Raw genomic sequence first — 25,083 nt, forward strand, 5'->3', positions numbered from 1 at the left:
GCGAACGAACTTCTGCACGCACGCTGAACGAACTTCAGCGCCACAAAACTTCAACGCACCAGTCACCAGCAGGTCTGCAACCTTTAACTTGCCCTGACCGGCCGTTTGGGCGCGTTGGCATCGATTTGTATGGCCCACTTCCTCTGTCGTCGGCTGGTAACCGCTGGACCATCGTCGCTGTAGAATACCTTACGCGATACGCCGAAACTGCCGCCCTCCCAGGGGCTGCAGCACGCGATGTAGCGTCCTTCCTGCTCCGCCGGTTCATGCTGCGAGACGGTCCACCCCAGGAGCCGCTCAGCGACGCGGCGTTGTCTTTCTGTCGGAATTCGTCGAAGCCTCCTCAAAGAGCGCAACGTCGTTCCCCTCAAAATACGGCTTACCACCGCCGGCACTGTTCGTGTACACTTTCTCTAGGTAACACGTCACTGGCGCCTCTGCGAATCGGGAACAAAACGCGCACGCTAACGCTCCTCCGTTACGGGAGCTCCGGCACCCCTTTGAAGGGAGGAGCCGGTCTAGGAGTAGCGCCGATCAGACAAATTGGGATGCCTTCTGCCTTCGTCACACCCTACAATACCGCCCCTCAAAGCATCACTGGTTTCTCACCATTTTTCTTATTGTACGGCAGGCACCCGTCGTACAATAAGAAAAATGGCACGCGTCGGGCAATCCCTCCATACAAGCCGGATTGATTTGACTGTGCGCCTATTTCTGCCACAGCCAAACTTACTGAGGAGTGTCGCGAGCTTGCCAAGACATTTACTACGAATGACCAAGAGCGGCAGAAGAGCATCCGCGGTGACACCAACACTTCTGCACCCACGTTCCTACCTGGAGCGCTCGTGTGGCTCTCGGTCCCTACCACTGCAACTGGCCTCTCTTCCAAACTACTGCCCAAATATGAAGGCCCCTACCGTGTCGTCGAACGCACATCCCCAGTCAAATACCTGATTGAACCCATTAAACCATCTTCGGACATGCGTCGTCGCGGGCGCGACATTGTGAACGTGGAGCGCCTCAAGCCCTACCATGACCCGCTTATAGTGACCAGCTGTTAGGTCGCCAGGCGGCTCCCTTTTCGTAACCGGGGTAATTGCAGGGAAGCATTGGAATGCTGTAATGGAAGCTGTAATGGGCCGTCCTCTCGAGTGCCTTCGAGTGGATCGCCCTCTTCGCCTCTTCTCGGAGAGCATGCCCCTCATGCTCGTGCGCGTGAGAGTCTGCGAGTCTACGCTCCACTGTCATTGTCACTGTCACTGTCACCGTCAATCACTCCATAAATAAACGCCTTTACAATCTATATATATATATATATATATATATATATATATATATATATATATATATATATATATATATATATATATATATATATATATATATATATATATATATATATATATTGTAAGGAAGAAGAGACAGAGACAGCACCCTTGCTGCGGGCCGGCTGTTCTATTCCTCTAAGCTTCGTCCTTCTCCACTTCGCGCTACCCGATTCAGCGCGTGCGAGCGCCCAAACCACGGTGCCGTTCGTCATTACACTCGGCCATGACTGCGAGCGGCCGCAGCTGCCGACTGTGTCTCTGGTGGGCGGCACTGGCTACATCTTGGTGGTCGGTCCCGGCCACGCTCTGACTTGATTTGGGGATCTGCCAGTGTGTTCTCTGGCGGGCGGAATTGGCTCTGTCGCTGTGGTCGGTCTTGTCTATAGTGCGACGTCTTCTGAAAACTTGTCGGCGACGTCTCTGGTGGGCGGACCCGACTGTTTCCGGATTGCCACAGGTCCACTTGACGCTGGTCGCGCCGCATATCTATGAACCGGGCAAGACAATGCGTATTCGCAACTCTTGAATGTCGGATCGTGTGGAGTTGGTCGCGCTGTTCGCGGTGGGTGGAGCTGGGTCGTTGTGCTCTCCTACACATGTGGGACGAAGTGCGAGCGAGTTTCCGAGCTGATTCTTGATGCAGCTCATGCTCTTGTGGTAGTATTGCCGTCATGTTCCCCAAGGTGCTCGAGGTGACTGTCCTTGCCAAAGGGTCGCAAACATTTGAGCCGTACTGGCCAGAAGCCGTGTCATTAGCTTGAGACATGTCCTGAACTGGCAAGTCTTTGGCGTCAACGAACCCAGCTGGGATAAGCACCTCAGCTTGCTTTAGGGAATCGGTGCTTGGATGGGGGCGAGCGTCCGCACACTCGGCCAATGACTGCGGTGATGGTCGGCAATGATGTTGCTCCTGACTGTGGGCCCAACCGGGAGTGGTGGTTAGTGTTTCGTCACTGGCTGGTTGCGATGGAGCTGACGTCGACACACGGCTGACGTCGCCCGATGCCTCCTGGCACTCTAGCGCTGGACAGCTTGGAGGCCGGCTCGTCGGCTGCTGTGGCTCGCAGACGGTCTTAGTCTTTGTCAAGGATGGTCCTGTGGTGGGTTCCGACACGAAGTCGGACATCTGTAGGGAGAAGTAAACCTCTCGGGTAGTGTCGACGACTGCCGCAGGGCACTCCGCGAAGCTGTCCGTGGAGAAGCTAGCGGACACAGCTGCGCCGTGCCCTTCACGATCTCGGTCACCGTGAGAGGGCAGGGGGGTGGGGGCCCGAGCTGCACCATCGGGATTCTGCGTCTCACAGCTCCCATCCGCGGTAGACAGTGGGTCGGTTGGCAGGGGGTCGCAGACATCAAAAAGTGGGCGAAAGACACTCGTCAACTTCGCACACCACTCCGACCAGGATCGCTGCCGGACGCCTTCGTAGGCATGCCATGCCTTGGCGGCATCGCGAAGGTGGTCGACGGCAATCAGCCATTTTTGATGGTCCGACCAGGCGTGGTGGGTGCCGAGCGAGTTGATAGTCTCAACCCACCCGAAGACGTCGTCCTGGAAGCCCCGGAACACCGGCACTGCCCAAACGGCCGACGATGGTGAAGCGGCAGGCAAGAACCCGGAGTTCAACGACATCACGCGGTGGTGTTCGCGACAGAGTTCCGTGAGGACGCGTAACAGTTCCGCACCGTTGTCGGTTGAGGCGCCCGACGAGCCATGGGCGGTGTCCACGGTGTACGCGGCGGTCCCGGTCCTCACAGCGGGTGAATGCATCGTCAAGGACGCGTGGACGGCGTCCCTGCTCGTGAAAAGGTATCACGGCGTCGGTGAAAGTGTGCGGAGCCGTCAAGGAGGCCTAGACGCCGTCCCAGAACGGTGGTGGCACTGGCGGCAGGCGAGCAGGTGCCGTGGAGGCCTGGACGCCGTCCTCATCCTCAACCCGCGCTTACTGCGGCCGTACGTTGGCGGATGCCATGGACGAAGGAGCTGGTACGCTTACGGTTCGATGGTCGTAGACTGCGCCATTGTAAGGAAGAAGAGACAGAGACAGCACCCTTGCTGCAGGCCGGCTGTTCTATTCCTCTAAGCTTCGTCCTTCTCCACTTCACGCTACCCGATTCAGCGCGTGCTAGCGCCCAAACCACGGTGCCGTTCGTCATTACAATATATATATAAGTATAAAAGTATATGCGCCTTCATAAAGACAACTATTTATTTTGTCTACGGTTCGACGGGAGCCCCGTCTTCTTCAGGTCGACGCTCGACAGCGTTATGTCCTGAAGAAGACGGGGCTCCCGTCGAAACGTAGACAAAATAAACAGTTGTTTTTATGAAGGCGCATATACTTTTATACTTATAACCTTGCGGCAACCGAAGTTACTCTTCCGTATTTAAGCCTTATATATATATATATATAGATATAGATATATGTATATATATATAGATACGCTCAAAGTCGCAGAAGTTCGGTAAGAAATGCTTCGCATTTAAAACATCAGGATCACAGGGATCAATTACATAATGGAATACACCGGGCCGTGGGAATAAACTTCACATATTGGTAAAAAGTTAACAAACGGAGTTTGCTCCAGAAGGCGCTGAGCCAGTGCCCGTCGCGCGTAACTGTGACTAGCGAGCGAGCCGAGCGATCAGCGTGCTGAGTATCCGACGAGTCAGAGATATTAGAATCATCAATATCGTGAAGTGGCACCTGTCCCCGAAGATTATTTCCCATTAAAACGCCGTCACGAGCAGCGCTGTAGCTAAGCACTGACGTTAATGTACACATTGTTGTACCTCAGCTTGTGATGCGAGCCTTGATTCTTTGAAGAATTCAGGCAACTTTTTCCGAGCTTGGCGCGCTTCTAAAGAAAAAGTTTTCCTTATGGTGGTACCTTTATCTTTGAGCGTCACTGACTGGGATAGAATTAGTTGCTTTCTTTTAAAGGAACGAAATTTCGCGATAACCAACGGCTTTTCCCTTTGAGAATGCACCGATCTGATGAGCACGTTCTAGCGCATTCATTGCGAGCATTGGAGTAAAGCATCTAGAAATCATGTTTAGCACCTTTACTTCTGTTGCCTCCCATGTTTCCCAAAGCAATAAACTGTCTCTTTGTCGCCTATCTTCCAGCTGAGATTGACCAAGTCGTTTCTCCGCCTCTCAGGAAAGATATTCTTCATTAGCCTCATCTGTAAAACATATATTGTGATGGTGACCATATTGTAGTAATGGCGACCATGTATGCATAGTGATAATGAGCATACGATGAGGCAAATGCCATGGAGGATATCCCAAAGAGAACGGCAGCGAAGTCTGAGCGAGTCAAACATTTTGGTGACTACCTGTCTTCTCTGCCAGTATTCGCCGGTATATAACCGCTCATGAGACGCCGAAAATACGTGTTATTCCTCCAGTTTTGAGCAACATCACTTTCATGAATCTAGCTCCAAGTTATTCAGGAAACAAAACTTCTAACTACCTTTCGAGTTACATAAAGGAGCGCACACCTTACCATTCATTCACACAGCGTATCTACGAAAAGTGTGCAATTCTGACATCAGTAAAATGTTTTTTTATTCTTGCAGAACGGGTTCAATCGAAATAGGGACTATGAAACTGAACTCCAGGAACTGGTAAACAACAATATCCGATGGACTATGCGCGTTTTTATGTTCAGGACTGATAAGTCGGGGTGAGTACAAAAAAGACATGGCTGATCCCCCTTTCATAGGAATCGGTATAACACGAAAGTGAAACATGTTTTAAGGGGTAGTTGAGCGTTTACTGTGCACTGTTTCGCCACAAGGATGAATGTTGCAGCAAAAAAATTGCAATGTCACGCGAATAACGGCAAGCAGCACGGAACATGCAGCGCGCGCTAAAGCAGAAAGGGCGTACGAAAACAACATATACAGGACGAGCGCGAACTAACAATTGTCAGACTCGTTACTTCTTTGCGTGTGAGCAGCGCGCTCTTTTCGGAAACGCGGCCACTGCAGCGAGCGAAGTGACCTTCGTTCTCTATGATTGGTCAACGGAAACTTGCGGTGAAAGGACAATACGCCACAAGCCGCCATCATGAGGTAAGCGAGCGCACACGAGGGACACCCCCTGTAGAAGCGTGCTCTCATCGCGACGCGCGGGGCATCGACCTTTGAAGCGCGCCCTGCGCGCTCTTCGCGCCATCTCGCTAGTGATAACGAGAAAACACTGAAGTCACCGAGCTCCGAGTACCGCGAACCGTAAATGGTGTATATAAATAGCTTGCCGTCAGTAAGCTAAAGAAAGTGCTCTCTGTGGCCGAGTGGTTTCACCCGCGCGCTGCGGAGCGAGGAGACGTAAGTTGGACTCCCGGCAACGGAACTTTTTCTTGTAGTTTTTTTTCTTTGCCATCTGTTATTGCAGATTTTACAACGTCATATCCGTGACAGAAATACGTGAGTGGAGCCGTGGTGGACCCCGGAATAAAACAGGTTCGAGTTAAAAAAATGGAACTCACATTATTCGCAAGTATGCCGGCGTAAAACTTCTATGTGCAAAATTTCTAGAAACACAATTACATAAGTGTTTTAGCATACATGGTGGCACATTAAGAGCGAAGCTGTTATTAGCCGGACTTTCGCCGGCAAAGAGCGCCGCTTTTGTGTGGCGAAATTGAGGCTTGGCAGGAAGGGCTTCGATGTGCCGAGAGACACCTGGCAGAAAGGAGGCAGGCGGTGTCTTGCTGAGATGTGAGGTTGATGCTCGGCGAAACGGCCTAGCCAATGGAGCCAGGCAATATACGAAGGGTGAGGTTTGGCGGAACGGGTCGACGAATGCGAGGCGTGTGAAGGCAATAGATGATGAGGCGCGATGGGAAGCGCATGAGAACCCAGCTGTTTGCAAGAAATATAGGGGGCGTTGGTTTACCTGGAATTTGCTTTTTCCGAACGGCCAAGAGTGCTAGTACTCCCGAAGAAGAAGCCTCCCGACGTGAGCGCGTGCGTCGCGAACGGAGTTTCAGCTCGCTGTTTGAACGGCTTTCGCGGCGTGGGCCCAGGGGTCTTGTCATCTTACAATGTAACCGTGTAATCACAAGTGAAATATTGAAACAAGGTCATGATGGGTTGAAGCCGCCTTCGCCTCGGCGGGGTACACACCGCATGTGCGCACACCGAACCATCGCCGACAGTCCGGCCGGCACGTCTGCTGCTACTTTCTAAGAGCATGACGGTGCCACGCGCATCCCTGGTGCGGGGCACGTGTCACGCTGGGAGCAGTCGCGCGTTGGGCGTGACTCCCACAGATTCCCCTCTGCGAATGAAAGGTTCCCTGCATGTGGTCACCTTCGTCGCCTTCCACCACGGCGACGTTCTTTTCGTCGAGCGCCGCCGATGTAGACCTTACCACTGACGTCGGCCTCACCAGCGCATCGCCCTGGTCCACAGTGTCAGCCTCGCTGCCGCTAGCCTTGATATTGCGGCGGGCCCCTGTCTTTCTTCCAGGTGGCCACGGTCTCCGTAGCTGCTGCAATGGCAAGTCCAACTTTTTTCGGGGATTATCGGTGGGCGGCATTGGGCCCTTGCTCGAAGAACGATGCCTTGCGGCCGCCCGCTTGAGTGGTCTTGGCCACGCCGCTCACCCGGACTTTGCAGGCGGGTTCGATGTCCGCGGCAGCTTGCCGTCGTCATTGCTGCCCTGCAGGCAGGCTTTGTCTTAGGTGTAGCGACCTTCATAGGCTCCGCTTTTCCGCCATCCGGAGGATCTTCCGTGGTGTTCGCCGCAGCGGCCTGGTGGTCGTTGTCAGTGTCGGCGTCAATGTGGTGGTTGTCGATGGCGTGAACGCGCGGGTTCGCCTCGGCCTCGCGACTTCTCTCTTTGGCCTGGGCAGTCATCGAAACTCCTGGGGCGTTTACTTCGTCGTTTTCGACATCACCGACGGATTCTTCGCTGTTCCCGTTGGGGTGGACTTTACCCTCGTTCAACTTCACGCTATATTTGGCCTCTGCCGGCTTGGCTTCAGCGAATACCTCGCGATCTCCCTGGTCCTGAGCTTGCGGGACCTTTTGCTGATCCAGAAGTGCCGCTCATCCGCCATCGGTCACTGTCGGGACCGAAACTCATTTTGCCTCGAAGTAGGCCACGGCCATCTCGACCATCCGCTGGACCGGCTGACGAAGTCTTTGAAACGCTGCCTAAATCATTTTGGCAGTAGACGGCAAAATCCCGTTGGGCGCGAGATGATGGGTTCGGGCTGTCTTAAACTCGGCGGGGCACACAGCGCACGCGCGCACACCGGTTCGTTTCTGCGTGTTAGGCAGTGGTCTGGCGGTGGCCTTTCTTGCTGTATTTTAAGATCGCCTCTAAGTTAGGTCAGCAGTTGAGGCCGTAATCCTGTCGGTGATGAGGACCTCTGGGGCGCCATGACAAAGGACGATGTTCTCAACGAACAACTTCGCTACCTCAGTGGCACTGCCATCGAGCAGGGCTATTGTTTCGGCATAGCGGTTCAAGTAGTCGGTTGCTGCGACGATCAATTTATTTCCGCAAGTCCATGCTGGGAAGGGCCTCGGAGTCGTCTGAAGTCGTCGCATTGCTGTCACCGAAGTTGTCCGCCCTTATGGTTCCCAAAAAACACTCGTCTTCCTGGTCGACTAGCGGTGGTGGGTGACGGGGGACGAGACAGACAGTCGGCATCGAAGTGTTTTATTCGGGACTTCTAAACGACGGTAATGCACTTTTGAAGTCTCAGGCTCCACCGTGCCAGGCGACGTGAAGGGTCCTTCAGGTTAGCTAGCCAAGAAAAGGCGTGGTGATCGCTCAGACCCTTGAAATGCCTGCCGTCGAAGTAGTGGCGAAACATGGAGGTAGCCCAGATGATGGCAAGGTACATTTTTTCTGTTGTGGAATAGTTGGCTTCCGCCTTGGGTAGCGACCGGCTTGCCAGTCCGTCTGTCCTCTGCACAAAGGCGGCGCCAAGTTCTACGCTGCTTACGTCGGTGTGGATTACCAAATTGGCGCATATGTCGAAATGCGCAAGTGTTGGGGGCGCCTCTGGGAGTCGTTTCAGTTCTTGAAGTGTTTCGGCTTGCGCCATTTCCCGCTTGAATTCCGCGTCGGCATTCATGAGGTGAATTAGTGGCTCGGCGAACCATGAAAATTTCTTGACCAAGCGTCTGTAGTAGGCGCACAAGCCGTGAAATCGGCGTACGGCGGTGGCCGTACGCCGTCGCCGGTGGCCGGCGGGAAGGCGGCGATGGCAGCTGTTTTCCCTGGGCTTGGGCGAACTGCAGACTTGCTAATGACGTGACCTCCAAGAAGAGCTCCTCGCACGTGAACCTGCGCTTTTCTGGCTGCAGGATGTGTCCAAATAGTTTATGCTTGATGTACAGCTTCAATCCGCTGGAGGTGTTCGTCGAAGTTTGTGGAAAGCATTACAACGTCATCCAAGTACACGAGGCACGTCTGCCACTTGAAGCCCACCACTACTGTATATGCCAAGCAAAGACCAAATGGCATGACTTTGGTCCTTGCAGGTAAAGGCAGTTTTTTCTCGATATTTCTCGTCGACTTCCATTTGTCAGTAGCCGATCTTGAGGTTCATCGCAGAAAAGTACTTCGCCCTGTGGAGTCCATCCAGGGCGTCGTCTATCTGTGGGAGAGGGTACACGTCCTTCTTCGTTATTTTGTTCAAGCGACAAAAATTGACGCAAAAACGCAGGCTTCCATCTGTGATAATATATGATGCGCGCGGGTTTAAAATAAGCAAAAACAAAACAGTGCGCCGTGCTGTGCGACTTCTGTGGACTTTTGGATGTGTGCGCCATGCGGGGGCGAATTGCGTATGTGCCGTGCGGTGGCGAAGAGGATGGTGATCGTGTGCGCGGCGTGCCTCGAGACATCGTGAGCAGTGCGTGGGCCGTGCGCGAGAGTCGGATTCCAAGTCTGGGCTCTCCTTCGCTGGGCGTCCGGTCCATGGGGGAAACGACAGCCCTACCTACTGTTGCCTCGACATAACAGAGCGCTCCCGCCTTTTCCGCTACGGAAAGATCGGACCAGGAACCGTGCACGAGGCCGGGCCAAGCCTTGACGCTGTGTGCAGACGGGCACACTCAGGGTTCGGCCACGAGCCCACATAGGCCGAGGGCGTTATCTGTGGAGCGGGTCCCTTGGGCGCAGAGTCCCGGGCATCAACACCCGCGGAGTAGACCTTCGTGACTTTACGCGGCAAGGCCAAGCACCGAGCTACGGCATCGTACAGACGGGCTACGCACGACGCCTTAGACTCGGCGACCTCATCGGCTCCGGCAAAACTGTATGACACTGTTTGACTATCTCGAGTAGCAGCGATCATATCAAACGTAACTGTTTTAGATGCGAAGTATCTTAAGGCGGAGCTCAATCCCTTGGTGGTGGTGGTGGTGGTGTGCGGCGTGACCACGCTTACTGCGCATGTGCTAACCCTCCCCGCAAACCTCCTCTCCACTCCCCCTCACCATTCCCCCTGTCCTCCACCCTCGTTCGACTAGGCCCGCATCCTCGAGAAAAGCGAGTAGGGCCGCAAGGGCTGATCGGCGACGGTGCACGTGGCCGGTGGGATGGAGCAAGTCTTGTAGGGTCGCACACGGCAGTCCGACGAGTCGGTACTTCATGACGAGCCGCTTCCGCGCGGTGTTGAGAGAAGGGCAGTCAAACAATAGGTGGCACAGGGTTTCGATCGCGCCGCAATCGGCGCGATCCCCCCTCACCTTTTTAGGGGCGAAGCTCCTTATAGCGGCACCCGTTCGTCCCTCGTAGCGTAGTATGTAACCAGTCTTACGCTTTGACTTGCAAGGTGGTGCCGGTGGGAGATTTTTCCTGTGCGTTGTTGAACAATAAAAAATTCGCAGCGTTAGCTAAAAGCCGACTTCTTCTGTCTCTCATTCCCATTAGCAGCCATTCTTTACCTCCAAAGTAGTGCCTGGTGAGATTTCTCCTGTGCGTGATTAAACAATAAAAATTTTGTTCAAAACGCCGTTGATTGATGAAATAAACCAACAAAAGACGCCAGATGTTTCTAAAGCAAAACGAAAAGACGCCAGCTGCTTAACGAAAGACGCCAGATGTTTTCTAAGCAATGGTTTTCTAAACAATGAAAATTCACAGTGTGCATGTAAAATTAAAGTGCGCTGCAAGTCGTCATAACTCAACGAACCTTTAGTATAAACGCGCCCGATCTCACGTCGGTGATGATGTACTGGGCAGAATTCACGGAAGATTCACAGTTTACCGATGAACCTCCGCAGCTTCGCCCACTCATCATCATTCACTCCGTGGATATGCTGTGATTTTTTTTTCTTTTTTTTCCCACTCATACCTTTGTTTTTTTTTCTTCTTTTACGATCTCTTTTCACTCTCACTGTCCCTTCAATCCCCAGTCCCCCGTGAGTGTATCGGTTGAGGTGTCTTCACTTGAGAGACAGTTATCGTGCGCTCAACACCCAATTTTCATTTTCATTTCCTTCTTCCTTTTAAGAATCACCCCCTCACCCTCTCCCCTTTCCTCTATCCACTCACCCTCTCCCCTTTACCTCTCCCTCCCCCCTCTTCCATACCCTTCTCCACTTCCCCTCCCCCTTTCCACTTTTCCTCTGAAACGCGGGCTAGACATGCCGAAATTCTCTCCGGCGCAACGCCGCGATGAGCTCGAGCGCATGCGCGTCCCCTCTACTTCTCTCTCCACTCCTACGCTGCCCCCCTCTCGCCCGCCTGTCGACCGCGTTCCCCGCTCGACCTGTGAGATTTAACGGCCAGGCTAGATGTAAGATACGACGCGCGTAGCGTCTCTCTTCGCGTTCCACGACGCGAGGTCGTAGCATGCCCAACGAACGCCAACGGAACGCGATCGTGCAAGTGCTCCGGCTTCGCATCGGCTCATGGTCCCCTTTCGCGGGAGATGCTGTAATTTTTTACTATTCGTTGAGTGCTTTCGTTAGTGTAAAGACCTCTTACGTGTGCTTGTCGACCTGCGTGCTGCGTCATTCTTTCTGGAGCGAATCCTGCACCCAAACATAACATCACACCATCCTCCTGCTTCCCTAACACCACGCGAGACGCCCACGGACTCTTGGATGGCTCGATGATGTCGTCGCGTGCCATTTCGTCGACATGCTTCTAAACGGCCTCACGCGCGTCGAAACTCGGTAGGTGCTCTGATGTAGCGCAAGGCCATAGTGCTCCGTTATAATGCGGTGTTTGGTAACCGGACACTGTCGGATTGCAATGACGACAAGAGCCAGTCTTTGTATAGTGTTACCGAGACTTTGATCTTCTAGCCTCTGCTGGGGAACACTAGTATTGGCGTCCAAAGCGGGTTCTTCTCGCCCTTGCGTCTTCGCAGAAGTTTCGAGAATATCTGTGAGGGTCAAAGCTTTGCAGGCTTCCGCAATTTCTTCGATAAAGACGACTGTCTTGCCTGTCTTGACGACCTTGCATTCGTTGCTGACATTTGTGAGAATCACCTCCGATTTTCCTCCCCGAAGCTCGGCTATTCATCTGGCGACGTAAATGTCGCGACTGACCAACAGGTCTGGTCGCCCTGGATGACACCTTTTAAGTCTGTGGCTCCTTTGGCGCCCACGCTATTGATGACGCTGGAGAGAGGCGGAACAGTGACCTGCTCGTCAGTGGCGGCGGTGGCCGCGACGGGGTCTGGCGATGGTTCTTCGGTGGTGCAGTGTCTTGGCGCGGGCGCGTAGAGGCTGCGGTGCGGCAAACAGTGGCTGTGTAGCTGATCGCTTTTGGCTCAGGCAGTGCTTGTTCAGGTGCTCCCAGAAATTGCTGGATTTCCTTGCGTACGACGTCGGCGATAGGGTCCACTTGAGGCTGGGAGGACGCCAACAATTTACGGAGATCATCCCTTACGACTGCATTGATAGCATCGCGCAGGTCGTCGGATCGCAGCGTTTGAACCTCTCCATACGTCGTTGTGAGAATGTTGCGGTTGTTCTACCTCGCACACATTTCAATTGCCTTTTCGATCGTCGTGGCCTCTGAGACGAATTCCATGACTGTCTTAGGCGGGTTGCGTATAAAGGCGGACAAACTGTTCCTGCTTGACTACTCGCATCAGGAGGCAGATATTTCCTTCGGACAGAGGGGGAGGGGGTCAGCATGGCAGAACAGGCGGTCATTTTTGCGGTTGACATACCGATGAAGCTGTACACGGGTCTCTAGTAGGCTTTCGACTCTGTGACTGATGACCTGTGAAAGGTTGGTGGCTCCTTGGATGCATGCAGCCGGATCGATGTAGGTGATATTGGGGTTTTCATTGTTGCTGTCGAGTTCGACGTTACTGTTCAGGGCTGCCTGGTAGTTTGGAAATCAGCCTGCACCCTGGTTGCAATCCCTTCAGCCTGCGGCTAGCTCGACGATCAGGGTTGTCGTTATCGCCGGCTTCTTCGCGGCAGGAGCTTGGTTCAGTGCTTCGCGGGAGCTTTCAGATCATGAACAGAATAGCACCTCCAACAAGCATTCATTTATTGAGTTTAAATGCGAAGCATTTCTTAGCGAACCTCAGGTACTTTGGCCGTTTCTATGTACATATCTGTCAATGCAGCCGCCGATGTCTGGGGGCTCCCCTGGTCGTCCTCATAACTTGTAATATACCAAAATTGGCATAGCAGCGGATCAGTGCATTATGAACGCGATTCACTGCTAATGGCATGAATAACGCAAAATACCTGTCGCGTACGTCATGAAACCCTTTCTCTCAGTCACGTGCGGCACTACGCACACACCAGAGTTCATGTTGTGGGGGTATGTGCCCACAAGTGACACAGAGTCTGAACCAACACAGTAACCGCACACGAACACGTTGGACGCAGGGAAGCGATATTAATAATATTTGTTGGGCTTTTATGCCCCAAAACCACATGATTATGAGAGACGCCGTAGCGAAGGGCTCTGAAAGTTTTGACCATCTGGCATTCTTTAACGTGCAGCAACATTGCTCAGTGCACGTGCTTCTAGCATTTCACCTCCATCAAAATGTGACCGACGCGGCCACGATCAAACCCGCGACATTCGGGTCAGCGGCCGAGCGCCGTAGTAAGCGCTACACCACCGCGGCGGACACAAGGAAAGGGGGGAGATGATACCCCCGGAAGACGTTCAACTACCATCCACTCACCCTCGTGGTAGGGAATGTAGACCACGTGGATTACGCAAAAACCGGGGTCAGTGCTTCCTACAATATCTCTGCCGAGAGGACCAGGCCCCTCATCATTACCGGTTACTTCAACATTGATTTGTGAAGACCGAACAACGCGTTGTCTTTATACTGCAGGAAAGACGGCTTGGATGTGGGCAGGGCGTCACAAGACCTCGTTGCTACGTCCAGGACATAAGGCATCATCGATCATTTCTTCGTAGGAGGCATCCAGGATTTCCACCAGTTGTACTATACGTCACACTTCACTACAGTTAGACCCCTTGTAGCCGCGATCACGAACGGCTCCGGTTACAAGTCTGGTCCACCTGCTGGTGCTCCCTGACCACGGAGATGATGACCTTGTTCAAAACTGTCAAGAACCCCTTCTACACATGCACATGAGTTCGTGAAACGTGCGTGCGTTCTCAAAACGGACACGTGCAAGCATAAGAAGTCTAATAACTGCAACTGTGACTAACGTAGCACGTGCAGTGCGCCTGTGCTTGCCCGTCGGTTGTGTATGTATCTAGGGAAACATTTCGGAATAAAGCTTAGTTGCGAGTACCGCCTGTCCTGTGCATCTGTCTTCCTTGTTTGTCCTGTGCGGATACCAGCTATCCAATACTGAAGAATATAAGCACGCACGTAGGCGAGGGGGCGCTGGGGCCCCCGTCCCCCCGAATTTCGTTGAGCCTACCATATTTCCGGGCAACTTTTTTTCTTTTTGCCATGAAAAGACTTTCTTTCGAAACATTAGGCCTTGCCCCCCCCCCTTGAAGAAATCATGGCTACGTGCCTGAATATAAGCACTACACATCAGCTAACAGTGTCTGTGTTGGTAACACCCATGTTGGTGTTGGCATCGTTACGCAACTGTAAACGACTATTTATGTAATACATATGCGACTATTCAACATATGAGTGTGCGGATACCATTTCCACAATTCTCTAGCGTCATTCTGTAACGCTTCGCTCAGTGTGACAAATTATGTCTCAGTCACCTTCCCGCACAAGCTCGCATAACATCGATGCCCACGGTACGTGGGATCTGCCTTCATTTCACTTGCTATAATTACAAAAATGTTGCGGGAGACCGGGGAAAAAGCTGATCAATCAACTTGAGGGTGTCCTGGCCACTATATACGCCTGTAGGCACATACAGTGGTTACAAAAAAGAAAAACAGAATTCGCGTATAATATATTGCACATGGGTCATTTACAAGAAAAAAGCGTCCTTGCACAGACAACGTAAAGAAACTCCTTCAAGATCTTCCTTCAAAATTTCTCTGGGTCGCCAATACTCCCGAGGCAAATCAATCATTACCAGAAAAAGAAATCTGGAGAATGGCCAGAGTACAATTTGGAACAACATGACGTCCTTTTCTTCTCATGGCCACCCTGCAGCACCATTTCCGGTGCGCCGAAAATCGCTAAAAAGCGACGGCTCCCCTGGTTCAGAAATCCATGCACATGTATGACCTCCTGATTGGAGCCGAAACAACACAAGATGCTGCTAGGACGCATGAAGAAAAAGTGAGAATATTCAAGGATGCATCTATGAACATCAGGAAGTGGAAAACGAATGACCCTGCAGTGACTGCCTGTTTTGAAGATTGTATCATAACACAAGACCAACCGCTTTGTACGCCGCCAGAAATGCTGAAAGTTCTTGGGATGACTTGGTACACGGATAATGGCAGCTTCTGTTTCCATCATATGAGCATGTGGCACTTTATTTCGCAGCATGAAGTGACGAAGAGTTTCGCTCTACAAGCTGTCGCAAGGTTTTATGACCCGTTAGGTCTCACGTCTCCCTTTCATGTGAGAGCGAAGATATTTCTGCGAGATAATTGGAGAGCTAATCTAGAGTGGGCTGAACCAGTACCATCCCATTTGGCAGGCGCATGGTTAAAAGGGAGTCAAGATGTAACGCATTTTCAAGACATCCACGTTCCTAGGTTTCTGGGAGCCGGAATGCGAAGGCCGATTTTCGAGACATACCTACACTTTTTTGCCGACTTAGCGAGTCGGCATATGGAGCAGTAGCTTATGCCTCCATGTTTGATTCGAATGGCGAAGCTTGGAGTGCAATCCTCTTTGCAAAGACGAGAGTTGCGCCAATGAAAACAATCATACTGGCTCGACTTGAGTTGATGTCTACTCTGCTGACAGCACGCATTTACCGTTATGTTTCAAGCAACTCTGACCTAGCTTTCAAGAAGGTAACAATTTGGTCTGACTCACAAATTACGCTCTGCTGGATTCGGAAGGAACCGACGACATGGAAGACATTCGTCCGAAATCGGGTGGCTGAAATCCAAAAACTTACAGATCTCTCGTTTCGGCGTGTCTGCCCAGGCAAGGAAAATCCCGCAGACTTATTGACAAGAGGTATATCTGCTGAGAAACTACATCAGACAGAACTGTGGTAGCATGGACAAAATGGATGACCGATCCCTCAAGATGGCCAGAAGACTCTGGTCAAGACATGCGAGGAGAAGTACCAGAATGTGCCTCCACGACATTGACTCATGCTGTGAGCACGAAACCACGATTACAACGACTAAGTGACACGGAGCGGTTCAGCTCCCGCGTCAAACTTCTGCGAGTCACAGCGTGTGTGTTGAGATACACGACGAAGCTTAAGAGAGTGCCGATATCATCACAGGAGGTTCTGACTGATCAACTACAAGAAGCTGAATTGTATCTGATGCGGGCGGAGTAAAGGATATACTTTGGCGTTGAAATGACGCACCTTTCGGAAAACAAGCCTGTTAAATTACTAAGCCGAGTTAGACACCTACGGCTTCTATTGGATAATGGTGGACTGATTCGTGTACAAGGTCATGCTCTTAGCCAGAGCGAGAACTTCAGAACTCAGAATCTGATCCTTTTACCAAGAGACAGTCATTTCACAACGCTGACAATCCGTCAAGCCCATACGAAGGTTCTTCGTATGACGTGCGAGATACGCTTATACAAATTCGTGAACGATTTTGGGTTCCACAGGCCAGACAACTAGTCAAGAAAGTCATACGCCAATGCCTGGTGTATCAGCGAATGCAAGCAAAGCCAGTTCAGCAAGAAACATCTTGTTTACTAAGTGACAAATGTACGAAGACCGAAACGTTTCTGGTAACAGGAATTGACTTTGCTCGACCATTATACGTCAGAGGAAGGGAACATCAGCTTGCTTATATTGCACTATTCACTTGTGCTGCCACGCGGGTATACACAGAGTTGGTCGAAGACATGACTACGGAAAGCTTTCTCTGTGCCTTCAGAAGATTTATTTCGAGAAGAGGAATGTGTAGAAACATATACAGCGACAATGCCCGAACCTTTATGAAGACATCAAAGGTGCTTGAGAAATCGTGGAAGGCTGTTCGACACCCAGATGTAATCTCTTTTTTCCCCAGCATCGGAAATTCGATAGAAGTTCCTGTGCTCAAGTGCTCCCTGGTGCGGAGGCTTCTACGAGAGATTAGTACACTCTGAAAAGAACTGCTTGAGGAAAATGATTGGACGGAGACTTGTAGGTTTCACGGAGCTCAGCATGATTTTAACAGAAGTAGAGGCCGTGCAGAATTCACGTCCTTTAACATTTGTTTACAATGATACTGATGAGCCCTACCCGCTTTGCCCAGCAATTTTTCTAGTGGGGCGAAGAATTGCAACTGTGCCCCCTTATGAAATACCGAAGGATGCTACAAGCGAAGACCAGCTGAACATCCTCTTTCAGAAGTGAGAAGAAAGCTTACAAACCTTTTCTAAACAATGGCAGAAGGAATATTTCGTCGAACTAAGAAACTTCGCTGTCAACAAAGCGAAACGCACTGACTTGCTGAAGGAAGGAAACTTAGTTCTTATCGGCGACAAACAACGCCCTCGGCAAGTTTGGGTGATGGCAATAATAAGACAACTACATAACGGACGCGATGGAAAAGTTCGCTCCTGTTCTCTCCAGTTGCCGGGCGGAGCAAAAATCAACCACCCTGTTCAGATCTGTTGGGCGTGAGAAGATGTAACTTCGTCTTCACAAACCTAGCTGAAGCCTTTGTATCATCATCGTGATTGCTCCTCACGAGCTGCCGCTCGCTCGAGGGCACGCAGCCATCTTTTTTTATTCATGTTCCAGTAAAAGTGTTCGGAGGTGCCGTCTATTTTTTCTACGCGACAGTCTGGCAGCCGGCGGACCTTGAGGTCCACCACAGGCTATACTTTAGATTTGAACCACCCGCCCCAAACGAGTTTTTGATATCTGTAGCTAGTTTACCCTTAAAAGACTAAGCTGTTTGCACGATAGGTCTTGATAAGTGGACTGTTCCTCGTGCAAGAACCAACTATGGAGACGAAACTCTGCAATTTCTCCGGCCAACAATCTTAAACAGATATGAAACAGCTGATAGTCGCGTACTCACCCTAACACCTAAAGAACATAAAAAAATTGTAAGGCGAAATGTATATGCTTCTTGTTTCTGCTTGTGTATGTCTGCTATACCGGAGGAGTATTTCATTTTTGTTGCGACGTGCGTAGTTCAGCCTTTAACGTAACCTTACAACTCTATGTACAGTGTGAGTATTTTGCTTGTTGACTGCGTTTTGGTGTTTCTGCCATTAATGTCGTAATAATTTATTATATTGGGTGTCAGGCGCATTCAAGCTACAGTTTGGTAGCTTTTGGTCTGTGGTCCTTTCCGCCTTACTTCTATAAGATAAATAAAGACAACTTTATTCTTCTTCTTATTATTAAACACACACAGCGACCGACCCATTAAGGGCGGTAGTATCCGAAAAAACTTCGTGGTCCTGCTAAGATAAACTACCATTATATTAGCAGGCAGTAAATGATGTACTGATCATTCCACTGACATCACAGTTTTTTCCTCCGGAACTACGCTTGTCAGTTTTCGTCTTAGACCCTTCACGTCAGTCAATGAAAGCAGACAGAGAGCGCCGACGACGGGATACCAACGGATACTGAAGGCTCGGGAAGCAACAGGTGCGGCGAAGTGCTTAGCGGCAGTAGAAGAACGGAAAGAGTTATCTGGACCATTACTTAGTGGTGGCACAGAGTCAGGATAAAATATTCGGGGACCCTTAAGCTTCGCCTTTATGAGTTGGACGCGATAGCGAAGTCCGGCCCCTAATGCGCACTTCAAACGCTAAGTGCATACTTATTAAGGTGTGTTGCCACGCACACACGCACAGGCACACAGACACACACGCGCGCGCGCGATGTATTTATAGTAATGGTACAGGTTTTCGATCTAAAGCACTTCCCTGTGCTAGAGTCGAGACATATTTCTCACAACGCCTCACGAATGGCAGCACATTATCGAATGTTTGCTGTTTGCTTGATCAAAGCCTCCTCTAGAAAGGAGGCGTTGACTTGATATGTTTTCGTTGTCTACTTTTGGATCTGTTTGAAAGTTCGTGTGTGTTTTAGCGGCGATGGCTTCACTATCCCGCCTTTTTTCGAAGCATGGCGTCGCGCAAAAAGCGTAGTTTGATGGCCTCGCCAATGCGCCTATAAATCGCTGAATGGGCTCATTTTCTTCGTAACACCTGCCGAACAAAATGCGCTAAGGAGACTCATTCCACTACATAGCATTTATGTCGTGTTTTTTTTCCGAAGCAGTTGCAAGTGACATCGTGGCTTTGTGGTGCTTGCCACGCAAACGGCCCGGGTTCGATCCTCAATGTGACCGAGGATTTTAACAGCGAAGCTGTTTAGGAAATCATTCCTTGTCCGACGAACAAAAAAGTACCATCATCATAAACGCGTATGTGCCACAGTAATTGAGTTATTCGCGCTACTCACCACTGGTTCACTACAGATTAAGGAGGCATCAGTTAGCCCAACAAATGTGCCACAGAAAATGGGTAAATCCCACTACTCACCACTGGTCCACTAAATATGAAGAAGGCAACATTTAGCCCAACAACAAATGGCTGCAGAGCCACGGAGGCGAGTCGAAGACCCCGAGTACGTACAGCGAGAGACCTCTAGGTAACAGTAAAGCCAACGGAGGCTGCGAAGACACCGAAGCGATGGAAGCTCTACGCCAACGACGACGTGCCCGTAGGTCTACGAGAGGTGCGAACGCTTGGTTTCAGCGCGAGTTTGTCTCTGGAGTTTGGACATCCGTGTCGTGTCTGTGACTGTCTGTGGTTTAACTCGAACTTCTCTGCGCCGAAAATTAACGTAGACAAAACTAAGCATCACCTAGCTAAAGCCTAGCCTAGAAACAACCTAAACAACCTGTATCACCTAGCTAAGGCATAGAAACAACCTAGAATCAACCAGATTAGTCTTCAGAATCGTCAAGGTTCACTGCTTCAAGCCTTGCACGGCTTAGTGCAAGCTTCGTATTTGACAAAAACATGTACAGTGATTGCCAAAGAAAGGTTTTAGTGCTGTGTTTAAAGGGGTCATGAACCACTCCTCGGGCTTGGCGTGAAAAACACCCTGGAATGAATCGGACCCTTCCCAGGAATATATAGCAGAAATAATTTTTATTGTTTACTTTATTAGCATCTTTCCCAATCTTTCGCTCGAACGAGCTCTCTAACGCTGTCGCGTTAATACCACACATGCCAGCAGCAAAAACGTCCTACATGGCCAGCACGTCCGCACGAGAATAAGATCGGCCGGTTGTTTCGGCTGAGCCACAGGTTCAAAGACGGGGCCGTAAGATGAGCTATATTTTGCAGCGCATAAACCGCCACGAAAAACGCGAAAAGAGGAAGAAAGAGAGCAATAATCAGAAAAAAAGACAGAGGAAGAAGCAAAGAGAGAAAGAGAAATAAACAGAAATAACCACACAAGAAAGAAATACAAGAAATAGTGATAAAGAGAAAGAGAAGAAAGAAAGAAATACAGAGAAACAACGGAGACCACCCAGCTGCGCTCTTCTTTCAGGCTTGCCAATTACTGCCAAAACAATTTCGTTCCGCGGTTCTGTTTTAACACATGGTGACCGGCCGGGGTGCCTCACGGTGCCCGAGACGAGCCATACATGTGCACCGCACGAACATAGTTATTAAGAAAGTAAAAAAATATGGGGCGAAGACGGTCATGTGCGGGCCGCCAGAGAAAGCTCTGCGGGCCGCTAGTTTGAGACCCCTGGCCTATGCCTTCCATGGGCGCGAGAATAGACTGAAATTGCAGGTATTGTATTCGGGCTCACGCATCTAGGCAGCACATTTGCTCGCGTACGCTAACATGTCAGCACTATTCGTTTCTTCAAGACGTCACCCGTTGCCAACCAGGAGCTCAGTCAGAAGTTTTTTTGCAGAGGGTTATTTGGAAGCGCGGAGGGGGCGGGTTAGCCACATTTTATATGTATGCGTGTGCACGTTTGTATCGATGTGTGTACGTGTACAGATGAAAAATTGCAAATTCCAGTAAAGGGAGGGGGGGCTCACCCGAACCCTTCTGCTTACACCAATGTTGCCGACAGTACGTACCATGCAAACACTTATGTATAGTTTCAACTCCTGCGTGTAGCTTGTCCATTCTCTTTGAGTGGCAAAATTTTGAAGGTTTTGATGCATCTCATTAAGGTTCATATGGTTCATATGCATCTCACTAAGGTTCATCTCATAAGTTTCATATTCATCTCACTAACAATACCGTCAGGTATTCTTAGTGAGACGAATTGTGTGAAATTTAAAGATTTATTGCTATAGCACCACTGTCAGGAGGCCGAGTAGTAGCCATATTATTTCCGCGTTTACTTGCCTTCTCATTTTCATGTTTTGTTTTCCAGTTTATTTCTTGTTTTTCCAATAGTATTTATGTGATGTAACCTTGTGACCCATGGTTACCTATTGTTACCCCCCTTATGTAATGCCCCATGAGGTGCCCTTAAGGGTAAATAAATGATGATTATGATGATTATGGATTGTGGTGACACAGTGCGCACAAACCGGCGCAGCGTCCACCTCGTCACTATCTAGCCCGGCGTGACACGGCTGCATGCTACACCACGCCTCAGATAAGGGACAGCGCCACCGCAGCGTCACCGGAGGCTTACGTCACCGACAATGGCTATAAAACCAAGCTTGCAAGCTCGGAAATGATCATTCCTTTGGTACCCGACTGAGCGCAGCGTCGGTATGCTCTCCCCGCTGCTGCTACTGCGCTAATAAACAGTCGTTACGTTTTACGTTGGGATGTATCCTATCGACACAGCATCCCACATCTCGTCACCCGGAAACTGAACAAACCGCACCGTCATGGCCGACCCAGAGGACCTCATTGGTCTGCGCCAGCAAGTGCGGAAACTTCAACAGGAGCTGCAGACCCAGCAACACCAGCATTCTCGCAACGCCTCCACAACCGAGGCCGTGTCTGCCGGCTCTGCTGAGGACGTCAGAGCTCCCACAGAAGGCGTTCCGCACGCTGCCTCATACGACACCTGGCGTGTCGCTGTCGAGCTCCCGCCGTTTTGGGCGGACTCGCCCGAGGTCTGGTTAGCCCAGGTCGAGGCCCAGTTCTCCCTGGCGCGCGTCACGTAAGACCGGACCAGCTACGATTACTTAGTCGCCCACCTGCATGCACGTTATGCCAGCGAGGTCCGGGATATCCTTGCCAGCCCACCAACCGCCAACCTCTATGAACACCTCAAGACTGAACTTATCCGCCGCCTGTCGCTTTCGGAGAACAGAAGGTACGACAACTTCAGTCCGCAGAGCTTGCTGAGCGCAAACCTTCGCAGCTCCTGCGCCACATGCGTGCGCTGGCGGGCAACAAGTCCAGGATTCCTTCCTGCAAGCGCTTTGGCTCCACCGACTCCCGCCACACTTCCAGGCAATTCTGCAGGCTCAGGTTCGGCTACCTCTCGACGAACTTGCGGAGATTGCTGATCGCGTCATCGAGGTCTCCTTGCCGCAGTTGCCGCCCACCATCGAGGCTGTCGCCGCACCAATGAACACCGCAGAGCTTGCACGCCCTATCGACGACATCGATCGACAGCTCACCTCCATTCAACAACGCCTGGGTGAACGTCTTCTTATGCACCAGCGCCGCCACTCGCAAAGCCGTGACCGTAAGACCACTTCGTCGCGGCAACCCGACAACAACGGCCCGTGTTACTACCACCGACGCTTCGGGGACAGAGCCCGGCAATGCCGACCACCCTGTTCCGCTGGGCATTCGGAAAACGCCAACGGCAGCTCGTAGAGACGGCCGCAAGCTGCCTATCCGGAGGCCGTCGCATCTTCGTCACCGATCAAATCACGAAGCAGCGGTTCCTTGTCGAGAGTGGTTCCGACATTTGCTGCTACCCGCAATCCGATCTTCAAGGGCCTCGTCCGCCTACGTCTTTCGAGCTGAGTGCGGCAAACTGCTCGATAATCAAGACGTACGGCTCGCTCCGCCTGCACATCCAGCTCAGAAACGTACGCCGTCACCGTCCCTGGAACTTTGTCAATGCCGACGTCGCCGAGCCAATCATCGGCTCAGAATTTCTGGCCCCCTACAACCTCCTTCCGGACTGCCGCAACGACCTCCTCATCGACGCGACAACAGGACATTCCACACCGGGCCAGCGAACGGCCGCCCAACAGCCAAGCATGAAGGTACTCAGTGTTGACAATCACTCGCCGTACCACGCCATCCTCGCCGAATTTCCCGGATTGACGCGCCCCAGCGGACTGCCACGCAAAGTGCAGCGCACCAGCGTGCACTACATCCGGACCACTTCAGGCCCCCCGGTTTTCTGCCGCGCCCGTCGCCGTGCCCCCGACCGCATGCGCATAGCCAAAGCAGAGTTCAAGGTCTCGTTCCGCGAAGGAATCGCCCGCCGCTCTGGCAGTCCATGGGTCTCTCCACTCCACCTTGTTCCGAAGAAGACCGAAGGCTGGCGGCCCTGTGGAGACTACTGTGCCCTCAACGCTAGCACCATCCCGGACAGATACCCCGTCCATCACATACAGGACTTCCCCCACCGCTTTCATGGCTGCCATGTGTTCTCCGTGCTCGACTTGGTGAAAGCCTACACACAGATAACCGTCAATGCGGATGACGTCCCGAAAACGGCAATCATCACTCCCTTTGGCTAGTTTCCCTTCATGAGCTTCGGCCTGAGGAACGCTGGAAAAACCTTTCAGCGCTTCATCGACGAAGTAGTCCGCGGCCTCGACTTCTGCTTCGTTTACCTTGACGACATATTGGTATTTTTCCGCGATGCCAAAGAGCACCACAGGCGCCTTCCTCTGCTGTCCCAAGGCCTCGATGACCGCGGTCTACTCGTCAGTATCCAAAAAACCACGCTAGGCGCTTCGGGCGTCCGCTTCCTCGGCCACGAAGTTTCATCTTAGGGACCTCGGTCGTTCCCGAACGCATCTTGGACTTGCAAAAATACCCTCAACCCACCACCGCTAAAGACCTTCGCCGTTACCTCGGCACGCTGAACTTCTATAACCGTTTCTTGCCACACGCAGCCGACTACCAGGCTCCCTTCCATGATGCTTTGGCTGGCCTACGAGGAAACCAACCAGTCACATGGACAGCGACGTTAGCGAAAACTTTCGAAGATTGCAAATCCGCTCTCTTCACCGCCACGCTTCTCACCCATTATGTGCCAGACGCTCCCTTGGGATTCTTCACGGACGCATCTCGCTTCGTCCTAGGCGCCGCCCTCATGCAACGCGTGGACAACACCTGGCATCCCTTGGCGTCAGTTCCACTGACGAAACCACGAACACCGCTCCGACAAGTTCGCCAGCCTAATACAGAGAACTTCTTGCCATGTACGAAGCCGTGCAATACTTTCGCCATATTCTCGCAGCACGGAGCTGCACCATCTATACCGACCACAATCCTCTTACCTACGCCTTCTGTCAACGTCGCGACAAACTCCCGCCTGTACAGCAGAACCAACTCTCGTTCATTGCACAGTTCACCACCGACATCCAACATGTCAGCGGGAAAGACAACGTTGTCGCCGACGCGCTTTCATGTGTAGCAGCCATCAGCTCTGCGCAGATAACAGCGGAAGTCCTCGCCGAGGCTCAGACTACGGACGCCGAACTGCAGGAACCTCTGAGAGACAGGTCCTCACTACAGCTGCAACAACTCCCCATTCCAGGGTCGACAACCACAATCTGTTGCGACATGTCGACAGAACGAAGCAGGCCATATGTTCCCCTGTCCCATCGCCGTGGGCTTTTCAACCAGCTCCACAACCTCAGCCATCCAGGCATCCACGCCTCTATACGCCTCGTAGCTTGCCGCTATGCCGGGCACTCCATACAGCGGGATTTCCGCACCTACGCGCGCTCCTGCATTCAATGCCAACGCGTTAAATTCACCAGGCACGCCACGTCACCACTCGAAACATTGCCTCAGCCCTCCGGTCGGTTTGAGCACGTCCACCTCGACATCATAGCACCATTTCCTCCGGCTGTACCCTATCGCTACTGCCTCACCGCCATCGATCGGTACACTCGATCGCCCGAGGCATGGCTTCTCGAGGGGAATCACCGCGGAAGACGTCGTCTCGGCCTTCTTCACCGGCTGAATTGCTCGTTTCGGCGCCCCTGCCACGTAACCACCAACCAAGGACGACAGTTCGAG

The 25,083-nt window shown here is 51.7% G+C and overlaps 1 protein-coding gene across 1 annotated transcript in view; it reads right to left on the reverse strand.

Moving 5' to 3' along the window:
- The window catches only part of LOC119403501 (uncharacterized), a 68,780-nt gene extending 47,038 nt beyond the window's left edge, over window positions 1-21,742 (reverse strand). The window contains exons 1-8 of the mRNA XM_037670433.1: window positions 21,672-21,742; window positions 11,870-12,045; window positions 9,441-9,670; window positions 8,517-8,658; window positions 7,768-7,829; window positions 6,988-7,374; window positions 6,652-6,832; window positions 2,035-2,603 (exon numbers count right to left, since the gene is read on the reverse strand). Coding sequence (XP_037526361.1) covers window positions 2,035-2,603; window positions 6,652-6,832; window positions 6,988-7,374; window positions 7,768-7,829; window positions 8,517-8,658; window positions 9,441-9,670; window positions 11,870-12,045; window positions 21,672-21,742 — 1,818 coding nt within the window. The remainder of the gene's footprint in view (window positions 1-2,034; window positions 2,604-6,651; window positions 6,833-6,987; window positions 7,375-7,767; window positions 7,830-8,516; window positions 8,659-9,440; window positions 9,671-11,869; window positions 12,046-21,671) is intronic.
- Window positions 21,743-25,083: the final 3,341 nt, after the last annotated feature.

This window comes from Rhipicephalus sanguineus, chromosome 8, assembly GCF_013339695.2.
Source record: "Rhipicephalus sanguineus isolate Rsan-2018 chromosome 8, BIME_Rsan_1.4, whole genome shotgun sequence".
NCBI classification, from domain to species: Eukaryota; Metazoa; Arthropoda; class Arachnida; order Ixodida; family Ixodidae; genus Rhipicephalus; species Rhipicephalus sanguineus.